Here is a 26,827-nt window from a genome sequence, read left to right on the forward strand (position 1 = left end):
AAAAGGAGGTAAAACTTCCCATTGCTAGGGCTACACAGCACAGTAGATGCTCCTGGCACTTTACAAAACAGATTAAAGAGGTACTCCTTGCCATTAAGAACGTATAAAGACCCCAATTCAAGAATGAGAACTCACTGGGCACAGAGGTCCTACTGCCCAGCTGAGGTGAAAGCAAGAGGAAGAAACTGCACTGTGTGGAGAACGAAAGAGAACAACAAAATCATGTGGTCACACAGGAAGCCAGTGCACACATCTCAATATCATTGGGAGCAGCCTTTACCTTATTAGGCAGAGGTATAATGTGTGTGAGTGGACATTGTCAATGTGTTGGAGTACTTCACTGCCTTTGCTTCAAAGCTACCACATGATAGTTACTGTCACACAAGCCCTTTTTATGAATTTTGGGAGCAAATCAGCCACTCTTATTTGTGAAGATCATTTTTACAACTTAAAAAAAATTGAGTCAGCAAAATATCATTTGATAATTGCCTTAAAACCATGCATTCTGGACACAGAATTATGTATTTCAGTAAAGAAAGCTTCATGGTTTAATTCTGGTATGCATCATGTTATGGTGCATGGCTACATCATGTGCATCTCTCATTATGTAGATATGTTCTGAAACCACACTAAGTTTTATTCTCTAACATGAATCTCTGATAGTTGGTCACTGTAGTTACACAGAATTGTGTGTATAAAATAGCCATTATTATAGACAATTTCTCCACTAATTAATAATTTCATTGGCATTTTTCTATTGTAAGATAGGGTTTTGATTTGTGGCATAAACAAGCCTGTGATTATGTAATGTGGAAGGCATCAGTGCGGGGGGAAAGGATTAGGATATATAGAGTATGACAAAGGCTATGGGCAGGTCTACACTACAGGGCTAAGTCAACCTAAGTTACGCAACTCCAGGTACATGAACATCATAGCTGGAGTCAACGTACCTTAGATCGATGTCTTCCGGTATCTACCCTGCGCTGCGTCAACGAGAAACTCTCCCATCGACTTACCTTATGTTACTAGTTCCAATGGAGTACCGAGTTGACAGGAGAGCACTCAGTGGATGGTTTAGTGGGTCTTCACTAGACCTGCTAAATCAACCCCAGGTAGATCGATCACTGTGCGTCAATCTCCCAGTAAGTGGAGACAAGCCCTCAATCTACACTACAGTTTGTCATTCATGGATGTGAATAAATCACCCCCCGAACGACAAATTACACTGACATTAGCGCTGGTGTGGACAGTGCTATGTTGGTGGGAGAGCATCTCCTGCTCACAGGGGCTGGAGTAGGTAAGCCGACGGGAGAGCTCTCCCCCACTGGCTTAGGGTAGCTATATTAAAGACCATGCAGCTGCACTGCTGTAAACTCTCACATGTAGCTGTGTCTTCAGTGATTGGAGCAAAGACTTAGATGTCAGGATTCAATTTCTCATCCTTCCATAACCTTGGAAAGAACTCCCTGGCTGCTGTGTCTTAGTTTGCTCATCTGTAATCTACATAACAATACCCCTATGGGATAGAATAGTGTGAGAGGATTGAGTCACTTGAGATCTTTGCATCAAGGTGCTGTAAGTGTAAAATTCTACAGGGTCAGCTCTACTGTAGTTTCTGTTCCTTCCAGGAAGTACTGGTTTTCTTCAAGTTTGTAGGAGCACAGAAAATGGGTGTAACCCAGTAGTTGCGTGTACACATTTGTTTATATATTTTTAAAAGTGACTAAGCCTCTCTCCTTCAATAGAAAAGATCCTGAAATGGAAAGAAGATAGTGGATAATAGTATATACACCTTTCACATAAAGTGACAGAGCTGCAGAACAGATGTAAATAAAGTAATAGCACCATAAAGCTAGCTCTTATCACTGTATATTTACTATTTTAATTGTAGTGGTGCCCAAGAAGTGCTAGGTACTTTCCAAGCAGAAAATGATGGTCCTTGCAATGAAGGACATAGAATTCTTAAAGGCAACATTGATTTGAAAAATCAATATGCAAAGTCACTGGTAAGGAGCTACACAGAGAACACTCATGAATATTAATTTTAGGCACTTTGTTTTATTTTCCAAAAAATTGTCTTTATATATAAACCATTTCATTCTCTCTCAAAAACATTCTACAACTATACAGCTGTTTGCTCCATCATTTGCATAGGAAATACCACAAATACAAAAATATGGGGGGAAGGGAAAGGGAAAAAGAAGCAAAACAGTAACCAATTTATGCATGTGTTTCCATGTATAAACATTTGAAGCCTTACAAAATTATTTACATCATTTGTCAACTATTTACAATTAAGAGCAATGTTTCTAACTATAACAAACAAAAACTATAATTTATCAAGTGTATGTAAAATGGTCTTAAAAAATGTCTACCATATACCACAAAATAAATAAAAAGACAAACAATAGTTTTAACAAAGCTATGGTTTCCTTTGAGACCCTTTTTTGGCTTTTTGGTTGTTCATTCCACCTATTGGTTGACATCATGAAATCACAGTTTGTGAATTGCATATGTGTATTAGTTGTTTCCTTTCTGTTGTAGATATTTTGGCCAAGTCCTACAAAGTGTAACCTCATTTTTTGGCCTTCATTTCCTATTTCCAGACAGAACGCTGTCAACTAAATTCACTGTTGGCATAAAAGGGCAGAACTCCTTTGACTTCAGTTGCATCTATTTATGTCAGCAGTGACTTTTGTCCGGTGTGTGTCAATGTTAACAGTGGATTAACTAAACTGCACTGTAATTTTAAATAAAATTACTGTATCCTTTACCTTCTGGTACATTACATGCAACATCCACATGAAACTAGATCATACTGGTGCTAAACCAGCTTAACATGTCAGTCTATGAAAATTGCATCCTAAATCCTTCTTTTTAAAGTGATACTAAGTTTAGCTTATAGTAAGAGGTTTAACATTCTGTATATTGTAACTATCCTCATTATTTAAGCTTCCAACATTTGCAGTTCATTCTAAATGTTTTGCCCTTTTAAGCATTTTGAAGACTCAATCCTGTTTTGAATATTCAGTGCACAACATTTATGTTAACAGGTACAAAATGTTTGAATGGCTAGTTCACTTTTCTTCAGAAAATGAAACTAAGTTGGTAATGTTTTGAGAGGTATTTAAATAAATTTAATTGAAAATGTGCCATATTATCAAATGTACGTCTGAATTTTCAGAGGATTCCTAGAAAACTTTTGTAATAAACCTTAAAAGCTGATTTGCATATTTACAAAATCGTTGTCATAGCAAACATGCAACATACAGAACAAAAAGTTTGTTCTATGGCTGTTTATGAATTTTTCTATATATTTTATCTGCACAGAAAGACAACATTTTAAAAAAACCCACACAAGTACTAAATATGTCCAGTAAAAACCTGACAGACTACAATTCATGGCTTGTCCTCTGTGTTCATTTGTCTATGCCCTCCCATTAATTCATTTACTAAACATTGCCACAATAATGACAGTGCTTTGGTCAAAACACCGTAAGAAAATAATCTATAATGATGCAATGTGCTGAAACATAATACTTGAGATGAAACCTGCTGACTAAAGCCATATACATGATCAGAGCAAACAAAATAAATGACTGAACACTCTGGTACTGTGGTACAGTGTCTTTCCTGTTTCCTCATAAATATACAAAATATACATTTCCAGTTTCTTTGGAGACTTTATGGATAGTCAATAGTCAAAAATTAAAACTAAATTCTAACCACATGTTGAGAGTCACTTGGAAATTGCATAGATACAGACAGCCTCCACGTCGAACCCAGCGTTTAGTTCTGATGTCTCTTCATGTGCAGAGCCAGGTGGTCAGAGCGAGAGAAGCTACGATTGCACACAGCACACTGGAAAGGTTTGGCCCCTGTGTGCTTCCTGTAGTGGCGTGTTAACTCATCGGAACGAGCAAATCTCCAGTCGCAGCCATCCCAAGTGCATTTGTATGGCTTCTCCCCTGAAACATTTGGAACACACAGAAACAGATGGTTAGCTGTGACTCCACAGAAGAACAATTAACGAGAATTCATACTAAATGCCAATAGTTTGCACTTTAAAGGGGGGGGAAGAGAAGAGTGCTCATGGTTCTTTATGATTCGCAGATATATTTAATACTCTCAAGTTAATCTTTGCTACAAGTTCACAGAATTTTGTTCTTGAAATTTGTGGTAAACAGACGCCACTGCAGAGACGTGTAAACATAAGCTAATTATATACCTATTACAAAAAGTAAAAATATACACCTAGAAATAATTACATGGAATTGAAAAATACACACACCTCCTCACAATGAGAGGCGGTAGAGAGCATCATACTACAATCTGCTCCGACTTAATATACAAATTATTTTTAAAAAAGTGACAAGAGTCATACATTAAATATATTTCTAAGTTCTAGTTTAAATGTGGAGAAAGGTTACTATAAGATTTATAATATAGAGATTTAAGAGCTTCTGATGTGTAAGTAAAACGAATTTCTTTATGCAGTATGTAACAAATACAACTGGGATAATATTTTCTAAAATAAAATGAAAAGGTCAACTAATAACTGCAATAAAATTTTGTGGCCTTCTGGCTCAGGACAGCTGTATATAGAGAAAAACATCTAAAAGACTCAGGCCCAAGTTTTCAAAATTGGATGTCTAGAATTAGGTGCTTACATGGCCAGATTTTTCAGAGGTGTCAAGCCCCTGCTGTTCCTATTAACTTACATGGATGTGGAGAGTGCACAGCACCTCTGAAAAAAATCTGACCACATTTATAGAGGCGCCTAATATAGATTGAAGTGCCCAGTTTTAGGCAGCTAGATTTGAACATGTTGGCCAAACTACCTCAGGTATTTGCATTAATCCATTTCAGGATTGAAAATGGGACATTTTAAGCACACCTATAATTTGTAGTTATGTTTGTTGAAATACTGGGGAAATACCAAGTCAGAAAGTCAAGGTGATTTCTTTCTCTACAACAGGGAACCAGTTATTTAAACAAAACACTCATCTGCTTTGAAGCGGTCATGTATGTGATGTCACCCTAAAAAGACAGACAAAACATTTATTTTTTTTTTAATATAAATGGAGAGCTAGGATTGCCTATTTATAGGATCACTGCTAGAGTGATATACACTGAACTACTCTACATTCATTTCAAAGTGTCTTTAGATCAGGGCTCTCGAATTCTAATTTTTAAAAAAAAGTGTTACGAGTAACCCACATGTTAACAGAGAGAGAAGGTGGAATTTATTAAAGCACTCAGCTTTGACTTAACTGTGCTGCCATTGAAGTGAATGGTAAAACTTGCATTGACAAATGGGAGCAGAGTTAGGTCAGTGCCAAGTGCTTTGGAAAATCCCATCCAGAGTATGTTGTGAATCACCTTCCTCCTAGTTTTCATCACATGGAGCTTTCGCCACTCCCATTCACATTCAATAACAATCCTCACAAACCAAATACAGCTACTTGGAAAGTATTTTAATGTAGGTTTAGCAGGTGGAAACAAGGAAGAAAGCCAGCACCACTTGACCAGACAGCTTGTTTTGCACCATCAACAGCCCAGAGAACACCGTGTGAGACACACACCCCCCCCCCATGTCAGAAGATTAAGAATTTAGCAAAAATTAAGGTTCTGTTGCTTGACAGCAGAAGGGCTAAATCTCTTTTAAAACAATCAAAATTATAAAATCCATCCTCCTTGTAGAGTTTATGATGCCTTTTATGCTCAACACTTCACCTACTGCAAAAGGAGAGACTACCCCCACCCCCCATCTTCATGAATAGGAAGTAACTCCACATTGGCAGCACATTCGCACTGAACGGAGTCTACATCAAAAAAACCAGCAATTTCTTGGTGCACAAGACAACCAAGATTTATTGATATCACTATCATCCTTGAAGTGTATCATTCTTTAAGAGAAGCACATTTAGGGCCTGATCCACCTCCTAGGAACCTAATGAGATTCTTTCCATTGATGTCCATCCCATTCCAATGGAAGATGATTTAGGCTGCAACCAGTTATAGCTCAGTATTTGCTCTGCATGACTGTGACCAATGAACATGGTAAGGCATCATTTGTGATCGCACCTATGTCCCAGACAAGACATACTGTAGATGAAAACAAGGATGTTGTGTAAACCTGACAAGTGAAGCACTACCATTACCAGAAAAGCCAGTTGAGTTAATGTAGTAGAATCCCAGCGGTATAATGGCAGAAGTCCAGTACAGGATCTCTTGCAGTACAGTAAACATCCGTCCAATATCTAAACTGGGTCTTCCTATAACTTGCGCCATGGTTATTAATGCAGTCTTTAGAACATTACATTGCACATGACACGGACACAGAAGAAGAGGCCACTTGTAGGTCTGCTTTGTGGTAAAACAGAAACATAAGCATACCTCTTTTGTGGAACTCAACAGCAGATGTGTTTTCTTTAAGAACATTATAAAGTTTTTTGGGGAATCTGACTTCAAACACTTTTTAAACAGATGTTTTATGTTGCTTATGACTAATTTTAAAAAAACCCAAATAGCAGCGTAGATAATGTGCTAATGGTAGATACACGTGTTCTTTTAATATAGTCTTGTATTAAAGGCTGCCTTCTTGTACTCAGCACCTCAGTTGTTGCAACCTTGTCCCATAGATAGCAGCAGAGAGAGGAGGAAGGAGTGGGAGACACCTCATCAAGAAGGACTTTTTAGAGTTAATTTTGTTTTGGGGGTGGGATGGGGCTGATTTGGAAAAAAAAGGGAAAGTTATTCTAGCTGTAAGGCAGCAAAGAATCCTGTGGCACCTTATAGACTAACAGACGTTTTGCAGCATGAGCTTTCGTGGGTGAATACCCACTTCTTCGGATGCAAGAAGTGGGTATTCACCCACGAAAGCTCATGCTGCAAAACGTCTGTTAGTCTATAAGGTGCCACAGGATTCTTTGCTGCTTCTACAGAACCAGACTAACATGGCTACCCCTCTGATACCTAGCTGTAAGGGAGGCTGTGGATATCTACATAGATTTTGGGGGAGTGGGGTGAAGATGCAGCAAAAATTTCTCCACAGTTCCTAAATTTGATATTTATAATATAAGTCACTTCTGTTTTCAGTTCAGTTTTAAGAGCTATGTTGCTTGCCACTTGGCGGTAAAATAAGTTCAGAAGGACTCCACTAGTTGGAAGAGATGTAAGGGATAGCTCTGGACCCTGCTAGCTGTTCTATGTACACAGAACAGCAGGCCAGAAAACAGAAGAGAAACTTTTGATTTGCAGAAAAATTCCTGTTTCTTTCCCTTAATCGGATATGACCCTTTAGCCAGTCCCTCTTTCCCCTCAATTTTCCCTCCACAGAAATGTCAACAATATTTTTCATCAAAATTTCAATGTCAATGAGCTCTAGTTCCCAGCAGGCAAAGTGGGCTTGGTTTTAAAAGTGGCCACGGTTTACAATGCTGCTGCTATTCCTGCAGAGGTGGGGTGGAGTATCAGTTTTATGAATGCCTGCACTGCAGCGCACTGAACACATCCACAAAACCGCCTTGTGTAGCTAGTGTCTACTGTGTATACCACCAACCCCAAAATGTACTGCTGGTGGGATGAAATAGTAGTATGCAGACTTGTATGCTTAAGTTACTGATATTCTGGACAGCAGTAACTTATGTGGCCTTGTTGGGCATAAATTACTAAATATCGCTGTGAAATCCTGATTCCGCTGATATTGATGGCAAAAAAAACCAAACACACTTCTCATTGACTTCAGCAAGTCTTGGATTTTACCTCAGATTTCCAGGGGAACATCAGCTGTTCCCAGTGCCTACCCTGATTGCTGCTGGTTATGCCATTTTATGTCACAAGACTGTGGGAAGATTCATAATATAGCAGGTTATGGCGATGGCAGCCTAGACAGCTAGGTGCTGCTGCTCCGCCCCATGCTGTCATAGGCCCACCCTGGCTTCTCCAAACTTGAGCTGTGAAGAATTTGAGAGTATGCATGGAGGGTATTGAGTAAGTGTAACCCACACACTTCCTGGCTGTGGTGTTGTGTCCTATCTAGTGGCACCGAGATCTCGTAGAGAGATAAAATGAGTCTTCCTTACAGCCTTTGCTAACAAGCAGGGGGCTGTTAGCTCATGCTGTAGCAGCTCATGCATTAAACTCCAGAGGTCCCCAGTTCGATCCTGCCTGCCAGTGACCAGGGTCTATTAGCATTTCATAAGCACCTCATGCAGTTTGTTTTGAACACTACTACTTTCATGTACTAGAAATTAAAGCCATAACACTGCCCTTCACCCCTACTAGGGCTAGCAGTGTGGGAACTGAACTTTAATTTTTTTTTTAGCTCCAGTATAAAGGCCCAGCTTATTTTGGAGAAATCTAAGAGGTGAAATACTGAAAGAAAAAAATAATCTATGTTTGTGATGCTAGTTTCTGTTGGAAAGTTCTTGAAGGGAATCAATTTGAAATGTTTTTCTTTTGGGTGTGGGGAGGGAGAGGCAAGTGAAGATAGAGATTAAAAACTTGTTTAAAAAGGAGAGCAAAAGAACAACTAACCCCAGTACTGTTTAATCTTTCCCAACCCATACACATGTTTGTGTCATATTTAGTGGGAAGAAGAATTTGATTTAAGTTTGTGGCAAGGGGAAAAAAAAAAGCCAACCAAAAGGTTCTTCACGTTACACTTTTTTTTTTTTTAAAGTGTGATTCTTGTTCTTTGCCATACTGATTTTAAATGAGCAGAGGAATCAGTTAAAAAAAATTATAAAGCCAAGGAACATTGAATGCTTTATCCACTATTTTCATTAGCTACATAGTAATGTAAGATTTGTTTACTTTAACAATTGTGTGAAATACAGTAGCTGTACAGTTTCAGAAATATTTGGTTTCCTCCAGCAGTTTAGAACTTCTTGGTTTAACAGCCTATAGAATGCCATTGGTCATCAAATACTAATGTACTATAGTTCAGTTACTGGAACATGATCACTGTATCAAACAAATATTTCACTGTAAAAGCAAAAAAAAGTGAACTCCTCCACTTCACGGGAGCTTCCATGGGATTTGTTAAAATGTCAACACTGTTCAAGTAAAACACCATGGAGGAAGCTGGTACCGAGTTCTAGCCAAATAGCACACTCCAGGCCTTTCTTCCAAAGCCAGAAATATTATACACAGCTCTTCTGGGAAACAGAACTGCTTTCTGTTGAATTATATTTCAACAGGATAGAGGTTTCATACATTTAATTGGATTTTTGCATCATCTCTTTCCAGTATCGCTGATTTTAAGTATTTTGTTAGGCTGTCACATCACAAAATGTATTTTAAGTTCCTCAGCCATTAATATGTATCCATTCTCTAGCAAAATAAATAAACAAACGTATTTGTATAGCATGTGAAACAACCTTGTACTTTAGTGTTCAACAAAGTTTTTTAAACACTTGCACTAAACTAGTTTGGAATCTCTTTAGGAGAAAGCACTTAGCAAGTGATAAGGAAAATGTAACTTGAAAACTTTCTTGTAACTCACTTGTCTTTAAAAGCAAATATTAATGGTGTAAAGGTTAGAGAGTTGCCAAAGGAGGAATGCTACTGAGTATGCAAGCTTTCTCTGTTACTTCACTAACACCCCCATTGCCCAAGTGGTTCCCAAACTTTGGCCAACAAAATCCTTGCTGGTCACTGCAGAGAGCTGTTTGGTCACAGGGAGGTGGCCCTCCTTAATTTAAGATGCTAAATCACATTAAAATAAAACTAAAAAAATACATTGAATATTATCCTAATACTACTTCACCACATAAGCTACTGCTGTAGATGCCACCTGGATGTTATTCAGTCACCGGTGGGAGAGGAGAAGCCCTGCTCTATTAAAATCTCTCTCAGCAAAACACCATTTAAAAAGCCCCAAATAATTAATGAAATTCCCAGTGACAATACAAGAAAATATGCTTCTGTTTAAAAAAAAAAAATTAGTGACTATTTAATCACTTTAATGCTTTTACAGATCCAGACTAACACGGCTACCCCTCTGATATTTAATCAATGAATTTTTCTATAGCTGGGTTTATCTTTAAAAATAAAGCTAAAAATTACAGGGCAAGTTTTTCACTTTGCTGCTTACAGTCAGGTAACTAAATTTATATTTTCCCAAGACACTGATCATTCAATAATTGCTGTTAGTTTCCACATGAACTGTGGACACTGAGTAGAGTTGGGTGGAAAATGGTTCTCGTCTCACACACATTTTCGAGAGTTAGAACATTTTCTGCCCCACTGTAAATTGGGATGAAGAGTCAAAATCATTCATAAATAGAAAAACTAATTCCCTTTCTCTGCCTGAAATCCCATTTCAGGACAGTTGAAACATTTTGTTTTGATAATTTCAAAACATCTCATTTCAAACTTTGAAAAGTTTAAAAGGATTTTTTTTTAAATCAAATTAGCTTAAGTTTCCAAACAAGTCATTTCAAACTGGAAAAGAAATTTTTCTATAGAAAACGTCAAAGAAAACATTGACAATTTCAATTCTTCCCCTCCCACCCCCAACATTTTTTCAAGTTGGGAAATCTAACCAGATCCTGTTTTGCAAACAGTTTTGGTTTCAACAAATGAGATTTCTCGACAAAAAAAAAAACCAATTAATCAAAAAGTTCCCAACCAGTTCTAGTGCTGAGTACCTTCGGGGAAGAAAATAAAATTAAAAACACCACACATCAAATCACACAGGTTAACTTCAGGTAATCAAGTTTGAAAATGTTGGCTGTAGCCTACAAGTGTACATGAAGACAGACTGTTGTGGGGTGAGAAGGGTCTGAAATGTTACCCCACTGTCCTGTGTTTTGTTGCACGCAGAGCACACAATGATGTGGTATAAGTGACTTACCACCACATGTTTGGAACAATCACATTATGAGTGAATTATACTGGTCAAAGAATTGTCCATTATTTATATCTGACAATTCCCAAAAAGTGTGGTATGTCTTCTCATCTGTACTGAGAGGCACCTAAGGTGAAATCTTGACCCCATTAAAGACTCCCAGTGACTTCAAAAGGAGGCCAGGACTTCATCCTGGGTCCTGCTCCAAGCTAGTTTCAGACAAGACAGAATGGTGGGGGAGGGGACAATGGATAAACAATATAGTAAGTATGTTCAAGGAAAAACAGCCGTAAAACAATAAAATTACCTAGTTACTCATTAATTTTAAGAGGAACTAGATTGTGTGTGTGCGTTTTAGAACTTTTCTAGGATACTAGTTTTCATATCCTTCCACTGCTAGAGCCAGTTTGCTTTAGTTACCAGATATGTTGAGGCCTGTAACTTGACAGAAAGGTTAGAACTAATCTTTTTCAAGTTTACCTGAAATAGCTTTTCTGTAGAATATAGTGTCATGATTTTAAGCCTATCCCCCCCTTCCTCTCTGACTGGACTAGAAGTAGTTGCTGGTGTATTTGTGTGTATCCCAGCTCACCTATGGAATACAGCACAGGTTTCCAGCCTTGACAATTTACCAGATACAAAATATACACACACGCACTTTTAAGTTTCCTTTTAATGTACAGTATAACACTACTTGAAAAGGTGTTAATCATAAAGTATTGTATCAGAAATACAATCTTTTAGAGCCATGTGACAGGAAGCATTAGTCTCACTGATGGGAGAGGGAGATCCAATTGCTGGTTAATTAACCAATATTTTGAGCTCTTTCTACCACAAATGTGTGGAGACAAGAAAACATTAGTATTAGGTAACTGAAGGAGGTGGATATGCACGTCAAAAGTTAATCACCAAATCCTAGTTTTCATTCTTTTTGTGACTACAGACATAGAGAAGACATTATCTCCTCATCAGCCAATAAACATTCAGAATTCCCCAATGCTCTGAAGCACTCTTATTTTGTTAAGAGTTGTCTCATGCAGCTCTAGGATTACTGAGGAATCTTGACTGGCTTGTGAAGTTGTTTATTTTCTCTCCGGTATAACATTCTGTTATAGCAGAGGTGGTCTCTCCTCAAGAATATATGCAAACAAAAATCAGGGAATGCTAATTTTTAAAAAGTTGATTCATAATAAATCCATGCCATCTGCTATGTGTGTGTATTTACATGTCATATATGGGAGAAGAGGGTTTCCTCATGCATGGCATGGCTGCCAGAACTGCTTTGGAGTTTTCACACCTACAGCGCTGGCACTTGTAGGGTAAGAGGTTCCCCTTAATGGAATGTAATAAGTTTATACTATAATCCTTAAGATCTCCACCAACTATACATATATAAAAAAAATTACCAAAGCAGTAAGTTAAAGCCTTCTTTAACTGAAGGCAAAGTACTGTATACTTGCCAAATGAAAAGTTTTAATATGTCCTTAATCAGAGTTGTTAGAGATCACTGAATATAAATAATGCAGTCTGACAGGACAGGAATGCTGCTACCAAGATACTCAGACTAAACTAGGACATTACTTAAATGTTTCTAATCTTTCACCAATGGGAGGTTCATGTCAGCTAGTAAACAACCAACAACATTCACCCCAGAATATATTCCATGGAACTAGAGGAGATTCAATTGTCCAAGGCAAGCTCAGACATTAAATTACAATATGGAATATCTAATCAAATAATGGAAAGTTTTAATCACTGGTAATTGCTGTGAATCTTGGACTGTATTAGCATGTGTGGGTCAGTCTCAAAACTGAACTATATTTAAAGCCAGTCTCTTAGGTCAACAGTTGCCTTATCAGGAATCAAATATCCTGGAAAAGAAGTTTAATCCTCTCAGGGAGCAATTGACAGAAACAGTTTTTAAGCTTTCATGCTTAGAGAGACTTTTTAGGCTTTTAATCAAGAAGAGAAATTGTTGGACTAAAAAAAAGAAAATCTAAATATCTAACATGACTGCTCTTCACCTGACACTTCCTTGAATTAATTTTTATAAAATTGTGCCTGGACAGTGGGAGATTTATTACAGTTCTGGGTCATTCAGTCATATCAGAGTCAGGCCTATGTTGGTAAGACTTTGCCTCAAAAAAGCACAATGTTAAAACATATTTCACTAAAGCCATAATTGGAGATAAAGAACCAAATCAATTAGCCCTCATGGCCTACAATCATTCAATGAAAAGTCTGAAAAAACATGTTACTTTCCCCAACACTCTGGTTTTCACAGGATGGTGATGCTTTTCCATTTCTCCCACAAGCAACTAATGGATTTATGCAAAACTCATAAAAGATACCAATTACTCTCCATTACTACCCAACTCCTCTTTTGAGCAAGTTATTTCTGCCTTAACATCTGCTGATCACTTTCGACAGTATTTTAAAAGTTTGCTTTGCTTCACTTTTCATTATTCTAGTCTATTACTGACAAGGTGCATACCAGGCCAGAGCCCGAAACCCTCCTGCAGTTGAACCTCCTGCCCTGAGCCCCTGCCACACCCCTCCTGCACCCCAAGCCCCTACCCTGATCCCCCTGCCGCACCCCAACCCCCTGCTGCACCCTGCACCTTGACCCCCTTCCCTGAGCCCCCTGCTGCACCCTGCACCCCTCCTGCAACCCCAACCCCCTGCCCTGAGCTGCCTGCCGCACCCTGCACCTGACCCCCTGCCCTGAACCCCTGCCACACTTTGCACCCCAATCCCCTGCCCTGACCCCCTGCCACACCCTGCACCCCAATCCCCTGCCCTGACCCCCTGCCACACCCTGCACCCCAATCCCCTGCCCTGACCCCCTGCCCTGACCCCCTGCCACACCCATCATCCCTCCTGCTCCCCCTGGGGGCAGGGAGGAGGTGGAGTTGGGGTGGGGATTTCGGAGAAGGGGTTGGAATGGGGGCAGGGAAGAGGTGGGGCTTCATGGAAGGGGTGGAGTGGGGGAGGGGCCAGTAATGTGGCCCTTGGGCCAATCTACTAGTCCTCATGTGGCCCTCGTGGTCATTTGAGTTTGAGACCCCTGGTTTACATAAATCAACCTTAAAGTAAAGTGATCTCCAACAGGTAAAAACAAAAACAAAATCTTTCCTTGTAAAGTATATGAATAAAAATGAAAAAACTTATTACTGCCATTTCCAAGAGGCAGGCCCCAAAAGATCTCCATGATAAGAATTACCATATTTCACACATTAAGTAATTTTCTTTGAAAAAAATCAAGTGCTGATAATTACAAGAGTCAAGCACATAAGGAGTATTAATGTCTGTGAGATTAGCCTCTCCTGCTTTGTGGCTCCAGTGCCTCCAGGGTGCTACTTTCCAAGATGTTACAAATGAAATCAGCATATTGGTAGGACAGTATTGTGGGTTAAGGCACAAAAGATTTGGGTTCAATGAAACTCAGACTTCCTGTGTGACATTGGGCTTGTCACTCTTTTGCTCTGTTTCTCAATTTCCCATCTGGGATTGCACTTCCCTACCTCACAGTCCTCCAACGTTCTCCATTGTCTTTGTTTCTAGGATCAAGCAGAGCAAGCTGAATGCCTATCACAGGGGTCAGCAACCTTTCAGAAGCGGTGTGCTGAGTCTTCATTTATTCACTTTAATTTAAGTTTTCACGTGCCAGTAACACATTTTAATGTTTTTAGAAGGTCTCTCTATAAGTCTATATATTATATACTTAAACTATTGTCTAAGTAAAGTAAACAAGGTTTTCAAAATGCTTAAATTAAAATGCTGATCTTACACCACCAGCCCACTCAGCCTGCTGTCGGCCTGGGGTTCCATTCACCTGGGCTGAGCGGGGCTTGCGGCCAGGACTCTGGCTTGCAAGGGTCCAGCAGCCAGAACCCCAGACCAGCAGCGGGCTGAGCGGAACCAGCAGCCGGGACCCCAGACCAGCAGTGGACTGAGCAGCTCAGCCTGCTGCTGGACTGGGGTTCTGTCCACTGGCTCCTGCCAGCCAGGGTCCTGGCTGCCGCCCCTTCTCAGCCCGCTGCCGGTCTGGGGTCCCAGCCCTGCCCACATACAGTGGGTACCTACCTTCTCCCTGGTTTTAGCCCATTCTCTTCCTCTCTCTCTCTGCACTGAGCTGAGGGTGGGAGTGCACCGAGAACAGGGCTGGGGGTTGGGGCGCAGGGTCTGGCCAGGAGCTAGAACGAGGGAGGGGGCTCAGGGTTGGGGCAGGAGGTTTGGGTGTGGAGCGCTTACCTGGGCAGCTCCCATTTGATGCGAGGGGTCTAGGTGGGAATGTGGGGGGGAAAGCGGGTTGCAGGAGCTTTCGTTTGGTGCTCAAGGTGGGGCTGGGGGTGTGTGGGGGTGCAACAGAAGAGGGCTGGGGCATGTGAGCGGGTGCAGGAGTCAGGGCATGAAGTATGAGGGAGCTGGGTATGTGTAGGGGGTGCCAGAGTCAGGGCTGGAGTTCGGGGGGGGGGGGTTCAGGAGTCAGGGCAGGAGACTGGGGGTGTGGGCTGGAGTCATGGGATGCTCCCAGTCCCCTGTCCTGAGCGGCTCACGGCAGGGGTTATGCCCTGATTCTACCCTCCTTCCCCAAGGCCCCATCCCTGCCTCTTCTCCGGAGCAGTGAGCACAGCTCCTCCCCCTCCCTCCTCAGAGGCCATCAGCTGTTCGGCCGCAGGGAGGGAGGAGGACGGGCAGGAACCCAGCATGGGGGCAGAGGCTGGGGAGCTTGGCTGCTGGTGGAGGACCAAGCTTCTGCCCCCGCAGGAGAGAGCAGTGGACGGGGAGGCGGAGAAGAGCAGGCTGGGCCAGGCAGGATTTTTAGTGGCACGTTGCTGCCTGCCGGGGTCCTGGCTGCCGGCCCCGCCCAGCCCGCTGCCAGCCTGGGTTTGACAGCGGGCTGAGTGGGGCCAGCGGCCAGGACACCAGCAGGCATCAGCGTGCCATTAAAAATTGTCTGGCATGCCGTGTTTGGCATGTGTGCCATAGGTTGCTGACCCCTGGCCTATCACAATGCTCACTGTGTCTTGGAAGGTTGAACCTCATAAGCCTTTTCCCCTTGAGTGGGGAGAATGAAAGAAGACTTCCAACTACCATCCTGCTCCCTCTTACTAGCCTTCTCTGTGACAAAATCCTTGACCTGCCTAAGCTGAAGAGGAGGAAAAACAAAACTGGCTCCTCTAATAGGAAGGCAGTAAAGCCACTGGCAGTTGTGACCCTCCTGTCAGACACCTCTTGCAACCCTTTTTGTGAATGTATCTAGGGAAAGGCAGGAGAGCTGGGCATGTTTTGCAGAGGGAGGGATATAGATAAGATAGAAAGAGGATACTTGGGAAAGGAGGAAGAGAAAGAAATAGGAAAGGTGAGGGTGGAGGGAAGAGAATGTCAATCACTAAACAATAAAGAAAGATTAAAATGATGAAAAAGAAAAAACAGCAAAGGGAGAAAATGTAGTAAAGCAGAGAAAAAGCAAAGAGTGAAGGACAAAAGCAAGAGACTCAAAAGTAATATTTGAAATTAATATCAAAATATTAACGAGTGACTATGTGGCTCTCACATACACACTGACTAAAATTACACCTCCACAAAATTATCACACGATTTGATTTCCCCACAGTTCAACAGCAACATTTGTGTTTTTATAAACAGTACCAGGTCAAATATACGCAGATGTGTATAGCTCTGGTCAATGGAAGATAGAGATTCCTATAGGCTGCTCAAAGCCTGTTGTCCACCACTGGTTCTGACTATGACTGACCATCACAGTCCAATTTTGGATCTACTGACATGAAGCCATATATTAAAAGCAAGTTTAACATCTTGAGGCATTGAATAAATTAACAGTTATCCTAAGCCTATATAAACATTTGACATAACTAGGGATGTTGAAGTATTTTGACTTGATCTCATTTAAGGAATGCTATTGCTCTTGAGGTATCTAGGCTTTCACTTCCCATCACCACATACAAGCTAGATCTATAGATAGTTTCTAACATTAACTGCAAAACTATTTCATCTCTCTATTAATGGCAAACCCACCATGTGATCAGAGAACATGCCTGTACAAAGACTGTATACAGAAAACCAATATGCAGCTGAAAAAACATCCTCAGTGTGTGTACCCTGACGTGTACAAAACAATGATGGCGTTTCCTCTAAACAGAAGAGAATACATCTCTGAAACATCAGTGCTTCATTTCTGTGAACAGCTGCGAGTCTACAACTGTAGTGCACTGTTACAGGTGAGATAACTCAGACTTCAGTGTTTAAAAAGACTCAAGCATATCACTGGGGGGAGGAAAGGGTGGGGAAACAGAGTTGTTAATGGGGGAGCTGTTGAAGTATGTTCAAGCAACATGAAATAAAGTTAATAGGCTGTATTAATAATGCACAATGATCTGCTTTTGTTTGACATTTGACAAGTTTTTCAAGTTGGGCACATACCTTAAGGCACTAGCATGAACAACTAATTTTACTATAGTGTAGCCTATAATAGATGTGTTTTAAAAAAACAAAAAACAGCAACACACATTATATGCTGGTTGCACAATACAAGTTATGAAACTAAACTTGTCCTATGACTAATAGGTTAATGTATTTTAGAAGAAAAATCCCTAATATAAAGAGGTTGAAGAAACCCATCTATACTGAAAGATGCTCCTACATGTACACTAGCACATCATCTTTAGCTGATTAAAATGAGTGAGGATCAAATGCTAATCCATGCTAGTAAAATAATGCACTGTAGTGCTTTTAAGATGTTACCTAAGAGAACTTGACACCTGATCCAAAACCGTTCAGAGAAGGATACAAAAATACATTCTGTACCTTTGTAACTTGGCAACAGCAGCTTGTTTGCCTGTGTTCAATTTTGAAGCTACCAACTTATCACCAATTAGAAATCCCTCCATAAATTTTAACACAACTGTGGAGAGACATACCTATTTCAGGAACTACAAACAAACACACACAGTAACTTTATTTTGGAATACAATTTTCACCTAAAGGATTAAAGATATATATATTTTTTTTAAATGAAAACAGGTCCCTGTAACAACTGTATTAAAATTAAGGGAGCTTTACCTTCTTAAACCAGGGCTGGATTTGACTTATATTTTTATTCTTAAAAAAGGGCAAGGGGGAAAACTTTCAACTCTCAGCCATTTCTTATGACCTCATTTAAATGTGACTTATGAACCTGCCAATTAGTTCATATTTGAATGAGGAAACAGACTATGGCTCACATTCCTTCTTTCAGAAATAACATTTCCCTTAAGTTTGTTCTCAAAGAATGTCTATTAAACTCATTGAAAGCCATTCAGGAGGGAGAGACTCCTAAATAAATACTGTGAAAGGCTGAGATTTTCCAATACAAAGGAAAAGCATAAGGTCTGTTTTGACTTTTAATGGCAGACAAACTTTGCTGCAGGCACTTTTGATTTTAAAATGACAGATTGCTGAAGAGGGTGGAGGCTGTTTGGGAAGAGAGAGATTGCAGCCAATTTAAAAGGTATTGTCAAGAAACTAAGAATAAAGAGAAAACAGTTTCTGTGGTCCATGATTACTAAAGAACGGGTTTAGCCAGATAAACAGGCCTGCTACACCCTTAAGGGTTTTGAAAGAATATCACACAAAACTTTATTAAACTGGATTAGGTGAGACTCACCTATTAAAATTTAAAAACTTTGAAGGTAATTACTCCATAAAAAGTACAGGTATTTTTAAGATTAAAAGAGAAACGTTTAATAGTGCTGCATAAATCCAATTGGTTTAAGGGGGCACACAAAGTAAGGGTGGAATTTATACAGACAAACGCATACGCATAGCCAAATTTAGCCCAACGGGGCTGATACCTCCCTTTTTAAGTCAAAGAGAAAATTCTCATGGACTTCTGGGAGAATTGGGCACGTAGTATAGCTCCATGGAGTTCCCTGAGGTTACATCCACTTTTACCAAGGCAGAATTTAGCCCTTAATCTTTCAGTTCATTAATTTATACAGTACTGGGAATATCAAATGGTGTGCTTGCGTTCAGAAACCTTGCACACAAGGATGGTTTAATTTAAAAACCTTGGATTTTCAAATGAATATTGAGAAAGTGTCAGACTTATTCATACTCTACAATAAAAGGTAGGTAACAGGAAATGGACTAATATGTTTGTATTTTTACTCTTTGGACAATTTATCCCTTCATTCCTCTCCCTAAAAGACCCTTTGTATTAAAGGCTTACTTAAATTCACTAGATTTTATCTGAAGCAGCATTCTTGTTTCTATGAATAGATCAGCTTCCCTGACCTTTGTACACTTAGCCACACTGCTGAGGTCAAATGTCTACAGGTAAAAAAGTGGAAAGCAACATTAACTTTTACTCATCCATAGCAACAGGTACTAGTGATCACAACTTTGGTAAATATTTCTCTATATGTACAAGAATACGTTAATTTTAGAATTCCTTAATCAGTACTATTTGAAGATATGAAAATAATTACACATACTTCTGAAAATTTTAAGAGTGATTTTCATTTTTACAATTACTTGGTAAAATTACATTTTAAGTTCAGCTTTATTTTTTGATCTGTTCCTACAGTCACTGTATAATGACAAGTTACACATTTTCAATCTAATGTTGGTTTAAATGTAATAGGGCAGTGGCACCCACTCTTTCCTTACTAAATCTGTAAAGTAAGATGAATGTCGCATTCTATTATATTAGTCAAGTTTACATCCTCATTAAAAAAAATTAAATTACTCTCTCATTAAGCTAGCTAGTAATGAGTATGTATCACAAAATGTTTGTAACAATATTCTTGTTTAGTCTATTGCTAGTGGAGAGCACTTGACCTTTGCAAAATTGCTTTTCATTTTTACTGTGGCCGTAATACAGATAACTGCTTCATTTATGAAAACTGGATTTCCATAGTAACATTTAGCCTGGAGATATTCAGTTTCTTTACAGTAATCCAACAATCCACTCATAGTAACTGTTGAATACAAGATCTTTTTCCATAGAGAGGAAATAAGTTGTGTTTTTAAACTAAGATGAAACCATGTTATTCAAACAGTACAAATTTAATGTTGACAGGCCTACTACAGTAAGCCTTTTGCTTCAATTAGAACCATAAATTACTCTGATTTGAGGATCACATACCCATGTGTAAGTATTCATATTGGAGTACAGATATTGCAACTAGATTTAAAAGAAGACAGTGGCTTCTTAGCCTAGGTTTCTTTGGAAAAAAAAACTAATTTTCATTTCAAAGGTTCAGCTAAACTGCAAAAACAATTTTGTATCCAAGTCCCCTGCACAAGAATTATCCTGAACTGTTAAAACAGTTCTGTTGTGATGTCAGACACCTAACACACACACAAAAAAAAAACCACGTATCTAAACTGAGCTATGGTCTGGACAGAATGGTTCCACTCTTTCCAATATGTGTCTGTAACACCCATGCATGTCGAGTAGAGAAGAGAACCCTTAGTTCACACTAGAGTCAGTGAATCAAAATTCACTCTTCAGTTTATACCTGTGCAGGTCCATTAACTGAGACTGCATGCATATAGCTTCCGACAGGATTTGGTCTATTGTACGACTATATAGGTTTCACATCTCAACGCTGTTTTTAATTTTCTTACCACTTCAGTAATTCTTCACCGAGAAATAAAAATGGGATAGATTTGTATTTTTTAAGAAGAAAAGAAAAAGTATTTGGTTTTTAAACATGAAAGTTTAATGCTGGAGAAAGAGCAAATGGAGAAGAATTATGGCGCTACACTGAAATCTGAGGAGAAAAAATCTTAAAAAATAGTTCTGTCAGCACTAGTATTTAAAGTACTAAAGCCAAAAGAAATGAGAGTTTATTTAATTAAATAAACAGAAATAAATCATATATTTATTGTGCTTAATTCAAGACGTAGGGAAAAAAATCCCAAATCAAAATTTTTCCTTTAAAAAAAATATAAATAATATTTTTTTTAAAAAGCATTTGAGAGAAAAATTGAGGATTTCAAAGGGAATATTTTGCTTGTTTTCAGTTCTTAAATATTTACTATAAGGAATTCAAAATAACTAAACAAAATGTCTTAAAAATAAATAGGTAACTTCAACTTTTATCAATAAAAGTTGGTTGATTTAACTGAACTATCTTGAACCTAGCCCATTCTGCAAAATCAAAAAAAAGAAAAGATGACAAATCAAACATGTTTGCTTTTTTAAAAGATTCATAACCAAGGAAAGTACATACCAGTATGAGTTCTCAGGTGAGCTTTTAAGTGGGAAGACTTTGTATAAACTTTTGTGCAGCCTAAAAATAAAAAAGAAAAGAAAAGAAAGCACATCAGCAGGGAGATTATAATGCTCTAGGTTTGTTTATAAAGTCACTCACATTATTCTGAAAATATTGAAAAACAAAACAAAAAACCTTACTACTTTGTGGCAGCACAATCATTTGAAGTTTCACATGATTTACTACAGAAAGTAGTTATGAATGGGTTGCTTTACATAATCAAGAGAAAAGGCAATACTTAAGATCCTGGGATCCTTAATTACTTATGATGTTATACAAAAGGATAGCAGCTACAAGCTAAATACAACTGAGAGTTCACATTTAAATTACATCTGCTACATGAAGAAGCCACACCTGTTACTCAATGATATATGAATGTCACTGATGAACTTTATTTTTTAAATGTTCCTAAAGGACTCTGTCTGATCTTTCCAGGGTATTACTCAATATCACTGTTATTTACCATAGTTCTACACTGATTTTTTTTTAATTCAGCATTTGTTGTACTATAACATTTACTACATTCAAGATACTATATCCTGTATTATATTTGAGAGGAAACTAGTTTCTATTCAGCACAGTGTTGACATTTTATATTTGGGATCACATATTTCATTAATGAATGATTAACATTTGCTGCTAGATTCATCTTTTAGTCTAGCATACAAAATGGATGGACTTCAGGAGGGGTACATATTTGGGGTTTTGGGGGGAGGTTGGACAATTATAGTTGACAACCGAGGAACAAGTTTACACACTGAATTTTCTGTTCATATCAAGATAGCTACTGTAAGCTGGACAAAGGATATGGCCTTGCGTCAATGGACTTCAATATGCCAATTTACACCTGTTGAGCATCTGGCCCATTGCACATTGAAGAAGTTTACTAGAACAAAGCATGAGCCAGGTACCAAAATTGTTCAACATTAGCCGTCCCAGCCTTCTTTTTTCCCCCAGAGCTACAAGTTTTGTGATGCAGGGATCCACATACATGTATTTAAAAACAGTAAGAACTGATGTATTATCTTCCAGAAAAGTTAGCGACAATTATTTAATAATTGTAAGAAAAGATGGCACAGAACAATAAGGCTTTGGAGAAGAAGAAAAGTTGATTTGGGTCTCACTGTAGCTGGACCACCACCAAAGACAGTCACTTCAACCAATATTGTGATCATCAGTGTCTGATTTTTTGCAAGATTAAAGAAAACATTTGGGTGATTTATTCTCCATTAGGATAGATGGCTTACCAGGATAATCACAGTAGTGGATACGTCTCTTCTCCAGATCTGGGTTACTCCTTCTATTGTATCTGACTGTCTGGATGTTCTGTGGATTTATTGGCATGGCCACCGGTAAATTTGGATTCTGGATTGCCAGCTTGGAAGCTATAGTCGCAGCATAGGATGGAGGAGGAGTTAAATTTTGTAGCATTTCTGCTTGTCTATCAGGACTTCCGGGCTCTGAACTTGGGGGTGAAGGAGGGAAGTAAGTGGCCTGTGGTTGAAGAAACTGATTTGGCATTGTGTATGTGCATTGGGGGATACCCTGGAATTGTTTCATTGTAGTCTGTGGAATAGCTGAGGAGAGAGTGTTAAGGCCTGCCATGGCTGATGACATGGAAACATTGTTAAGAGAGTCCATTACTGCTGCCTGAGCAGTAGAATTGGGCATATCTAAATCCGGTGAACTCAAGAGCTGATATAACTGGCCCTGCTGTGGTGTGAGAGAAAGATGAATATCTGGAGTAGGAAGCTCCTGCTTGATGAAAATGTTGTTCACGTCGGGAGTTTGGTGAGAGCTGAAGATGCTGGTAAACTCTGGGAGAGCCTGAGTGGGGGTGGGGGTAGGGGCAGTAGTTTCACTCTGATGACTGAAGATGGTAACTGGTTCTGTCTTGATGTGGGTAACACATGGTCTCTGGGATTTGTATAGGCCAGTTCTCAGGTGAGTAATGTCAGGAAAGAAGACATTCATGTTGATACTATAAGGCAACCCTTCACTGTCAGTGAAGAACTGGTCTACAACTGAGGCACTGTCTCTTCTGTATTTTTTATGTTCAGGGATGACAGGAACTGGTGGAAGCTGAGGTGCCAGATATTTCTCCATTTCACATCTTGTCTAAATGAAAACAAAAACATAATCCACATGATTTGTTACCAAACCATAGATGAGACAGGACATCAAAAATGAACATAATAATAATAATAAACCACCACCACCCTCTTATGAGTACTCTTTTACTAGAAGAACTAAACAAATCCAATGTCTTCCACAGGGGAAGTTTTAAATAGTCAGAATAATGAGACATAGTAAAACAACCCTGCCTTTTATAGTTGATATGCTAATCAACAACTCCAAGAACAAGTTAGACTGAACAATGTTTATGCAGAACAAGAGTAAAAATATTTTAAAGTGTATCATAATATTTGCAATAGGATAATGTAACAAAAAAGTCATCTAATTCATTTCTACAATTCCTGTACTCTACTATTTCACCATTATTCTAAGAAGCGTATTGACATTCTTTTACAGGAAGTTCATACACTTCTCTTTGAATTGCTAACTGTAAAAACCATGCCCTCATCTGACTATTTGAAGGCTAACATTTCAAATATATATTCATACTTCAGAACAGATTTAGAACATAAATGAAAGTTATCTACTTGAAATAAAACCCAAAACAGGTGTAAACTTATAAACAATATAGAATAACAAGGAGGCAGGACCGTGACTTTAAGTTACTATATATTTGGTGTAAAGAGTCCTTTGGACTGGAGTAACAATATTTTTAAATCTACAGAGTCTATAATTTGTTAAGAATGTGATAACCATGTTTCTACTCATGGTCACACTCTAAACTCTAATTCCTACAATGAAATCAGTCCCTTAGTGCAGTGGTAGTAGGGAATCCGTGGGTGGTGAAAGCCTGATACATTACTGGTACAGTCATCAGTAAAACATTTATCATGTACTCTCCAATGGGCAAATGTTACATTCCCCCTTACCCTGTAAAAAGTCCAGTCATACCAAATCCCTTTAGCACCCCTAAAAACAGAAAGCAGCTAACAAAAAAGTCTACTTAAAAGTGTATTTCAAGAGCCTGTCTCAAAGAAAAACAAAAAACAAAAAACCACACACACACAAAACGCTTGTCTTTGATCTAAACCCGTCCTTAACGTGCCAGGCTACTTTTTCCAGCTCTTGTTTACAAGCCAAGGCCAGCTTGCTTTGAAGGCAGAAACATGTATTCTTTGAAAAGATATCGCTGAGCCACAGAGACTGAAATATGTCCCACTAATATTCACTGCCTTGCTTATCAATTCTCGGGAGGAGAGTTCCTCCTTAATCTTAGTTACATTGGAGATAGGGACTGAGTGACTCCGACTGAGATCCCAGGGTAGGGCCCCCCTTATAAATACGCTTTGGAAGGTGCCTCAGCAGAGGTTTGTCACTGCTCAGGATCTCACAGGCTTGTCTGCTCCGTTTATACAATGCCTCTTGTGCCACACAAGGCTACTCACTATAATAAACCGCACACGAAACTATTCAATGAAAGAGTCAAGGGCTGGAAATAGCCTCAAACGAAGCCCGTTCCTGAGCTAAAATCAGGTTGCGGTTGGCGCTGGCTGATTTTAGCTCTTCCAGCTGTTTGCCTGTGGATCTGTTGCCAAACAGTTTCTGGGACACGCAGAAAGTCCCGACAAGCCTCCCCCCCCGCCCCAGTCTAACATGACCGTGCGTGGGCGAGAGAGACAGGCGGCTGCGCTAATTCTGCTGCTGGGCAAGTGCAAAGGCAGCAGCTGTAGCTTTCAACACCCTCGCGGGGCGTCTCTGCCCCTGCCCGCTCGAACCCGCCTTGAGCGGTTTGGAAGTTCGAGTCCCCGGCGCCCCGATCCGGGCACCCCTCGATTTCGAGCAGCTCCCTGGCCGGAGGGCGGCAGCGCCCGGCTGGGTCCCCGCCCGCAGCAGGAGGAGCGGAGCGGCTGACTCCCTGGGAGGCGCAGCCGAGCCGGGGAGACGCGGACCAGGCGCATCCCCACGCAGGGCGGAGCGAGGGGGGCGAGCGGGGACTTCGGGCCCCAGCCCCACTCCCCAGGTGGGGCTCCCCGCCACGCGCTGGCTCCCCGCTGCAGGGCGCCGCCCTGATTCCCCCGCCACCGCCCCAGCCCCACCCAGTGAGCGCTGCCCGTGCGGGCTGCACCGGGCCCCGGCCCCGGCCCCAGCCCAGCGTCTAGGGGCACGGCCAGGAGGGGGGCCCGCCCAAGCCCCTTCTCCTGCCTTACCTGCACCATCTCCTCCGCCGGGATCCTGGCCCTGCCGCCCGGCTGCGGCTGCTGCTGCTTCAGATCCTCCCCCGTGAACATCGCCGCCTCCCGGGCGCCCAGCACGGGCTTGAGCTGGGCGAACACCGGCTCGTCGGGCTGCTGCATGGGACCCAGGCGGGCGCTCATGGGCAGCACCTGAGTGGCCATGGCCGAGTGGGATCCCTCCGGAGCGGGCCCGCAACCTCCTGCCGCTGCCTGGGGCGAGGGGCTCGCTGCCCTGGCGCTCGCACCCAGCCCACACGCCCGGCGACCACTCCGCTGCCTTCAGCGCAGGCTCCCGCCGCTCTACCTGGCCCGGGCTAGCGCTACTACTGCCACATGCCCGCCTCTATTTCAGCCGACCCCACCCTGGCCAGGCACAAGGGGGCCGGCCCTGCGGGGCCGGGCTGCCTATGGGAAGCGAGCTGCCCGCCCTCCTCCCGCCTCCCCGGGGCCGGGAGCGTGTCCCCCGCTCCTGACAGCCGGAGCCGGCCAGGGGGCGGGGGCCTGTGGAAACGAGGCGCCCTGCACGTTTTAGGTGTTGTGCCCAGGAGTCCGGGCTCAAAGCTGAGGTCACGCCCCCCCCCCCCCCCCGCTTTGGGGAGGCAGCTGGCGGGGAGCGGCTCCACTGCTGACAGAAGCCAGCCAGGGCATGTGGGATGACAGCCCCGCATTCCGCGCTAAGCACCTCCGGGAAACAGGTACCCGCCGCACACTGCAACGCCTAAAGCCCGGTGCGCCTGGGGCTGGGGCTGCTTTGTGCAGCCGTGAATATTCAGCCAGAAAGAGGAAGGTTGGGGCGCCAAGTGGAAGTGGCTCTGAACAAGTGCTAGGAAGCGCTCTGTGGGGCCCATTGCAGACTTGCACATTATTTATAGTCGCCCTGGGAAGCATTTCTCCAGCAGACATTTTAAAATAACCATCCTCAGGACCGTCTCATCTTCAAAGGGCTTTAGAAACATTCATTCTCCTCTCTCACTTCGTTGGGGTTTTTTGGTCCTGAAAGCAGTTCATACTCCAAAGTTTGTGCTAAGACATTTCAGGCATAGCCAGCATCAGGCTGCACATCTCAGCAATATGCCAGGAAAGTGCTATTATAAAAATAGATCAAAAGAGAAGGAGGAAGGAGAGAGGAAAAAAGATAGGAGAAATAGAAATAATGATGCCTTCTTTTCCTCCCCTAGGAAGAAAGTGCCAGTCTATGTTTTTTGTTTTTATGTGTGAGACACAAAGCATGCTCTACTATAGACCAGTCGTTTTCAACCTGTGGTCCACCAACCCCTAAGGGTCTGCCGACTATGGCTAAGATTTCCAAAGGGGTCCGCCCCTCCACTGGAAAATGTGTAGGGAGGGGTCTGCAAATGAAAAAAGGTTTAAAG

The 26,827-nt window shown here is 41.0% G+C and overlaps 1 protein-coding gene across 2 annotated transcripts; it reads right to left on the bottom strand.

Annotated features, from left to right (window-relative positions):
• Positions 1 to 2,052: 2,052 nt before the first annotated feature.
• KLF5 (Kruppel like factor 5) lies at positions 2,053 to 25,757 on the bottom strand. 2 transcript variants are annotated; one of them, XM_045011530.1, is made up of 4 exons: positions 25,428 to 25,757; positions 22,392 to 23,262; positions 21,103 to 21,162; positions 2,053 to 3,968 (listed from the first exon to the last, which is right to left on the bottom strand). In XM_045011530.1, the coding sequence occupies exons 1-4, from the start codon at positions 25,614 to 25,616 to the stop codon at positions 3,790 to 3,792; spliced, it is 1,299 nt and encodes a 432-aa protein (XP_044867465.1). In that variant the 5' UTR covers positions 25,617 to 25,757; the 3' UTR covers positions 2,053 to 3,789. The 2 variants fall into 2 exon arrangements, with proteins under 2 accessions (XP_044867465.1, XP_044867474.1); XM_045011539.1 differs by lacking the exon at positions 2,053 to 3,968 and adding an exon at positions 9,214 to 9,339.
• Between the last annotated feature and the right edge of the window lie 1,070 nt (positions 25,758 to 26,827).

Source organism: Mauremys mutica, chromosome 1, assembly GCF_020497125.1.
Source record: "Mauremys mutica isolate MM-2020 ecotype Southern chromosome 1, ASM2049712v1, whole genome shotgun sequence".
Taxonomy (NCBI): domain Eukaryota; kingdom Metazoa; phylum Chordata; order Testudines; family Geoemydidae; genus Mauremys; species Mauremys mutica.

Excerpts from the sequence above, each read along its gene's own strand:
- KLF5 (XM_045011530.1), bottom strand. The coding sequence starts at position 25,616 with ATGGCCACTCAGGTGCTGCCCATGAGCGCCCGCCTGGGTCCCATGCAG. Across the intron at positions 23,263-25,427 it reads CGGCGGAGGAGATGGTGCAG|ACAAGATGTGAAATGGAGAA; the intron begins GTAAGGCAGGAG and ends GTTTTCATTTAG. Across the intron at positions 21,163-22,391 it reads CCACTACTGTGATTATCCTG|GCTGCACAAAAGTTTATACA; the intron begins GTAAGCCATCTA and ends TTTTATTTTTAG.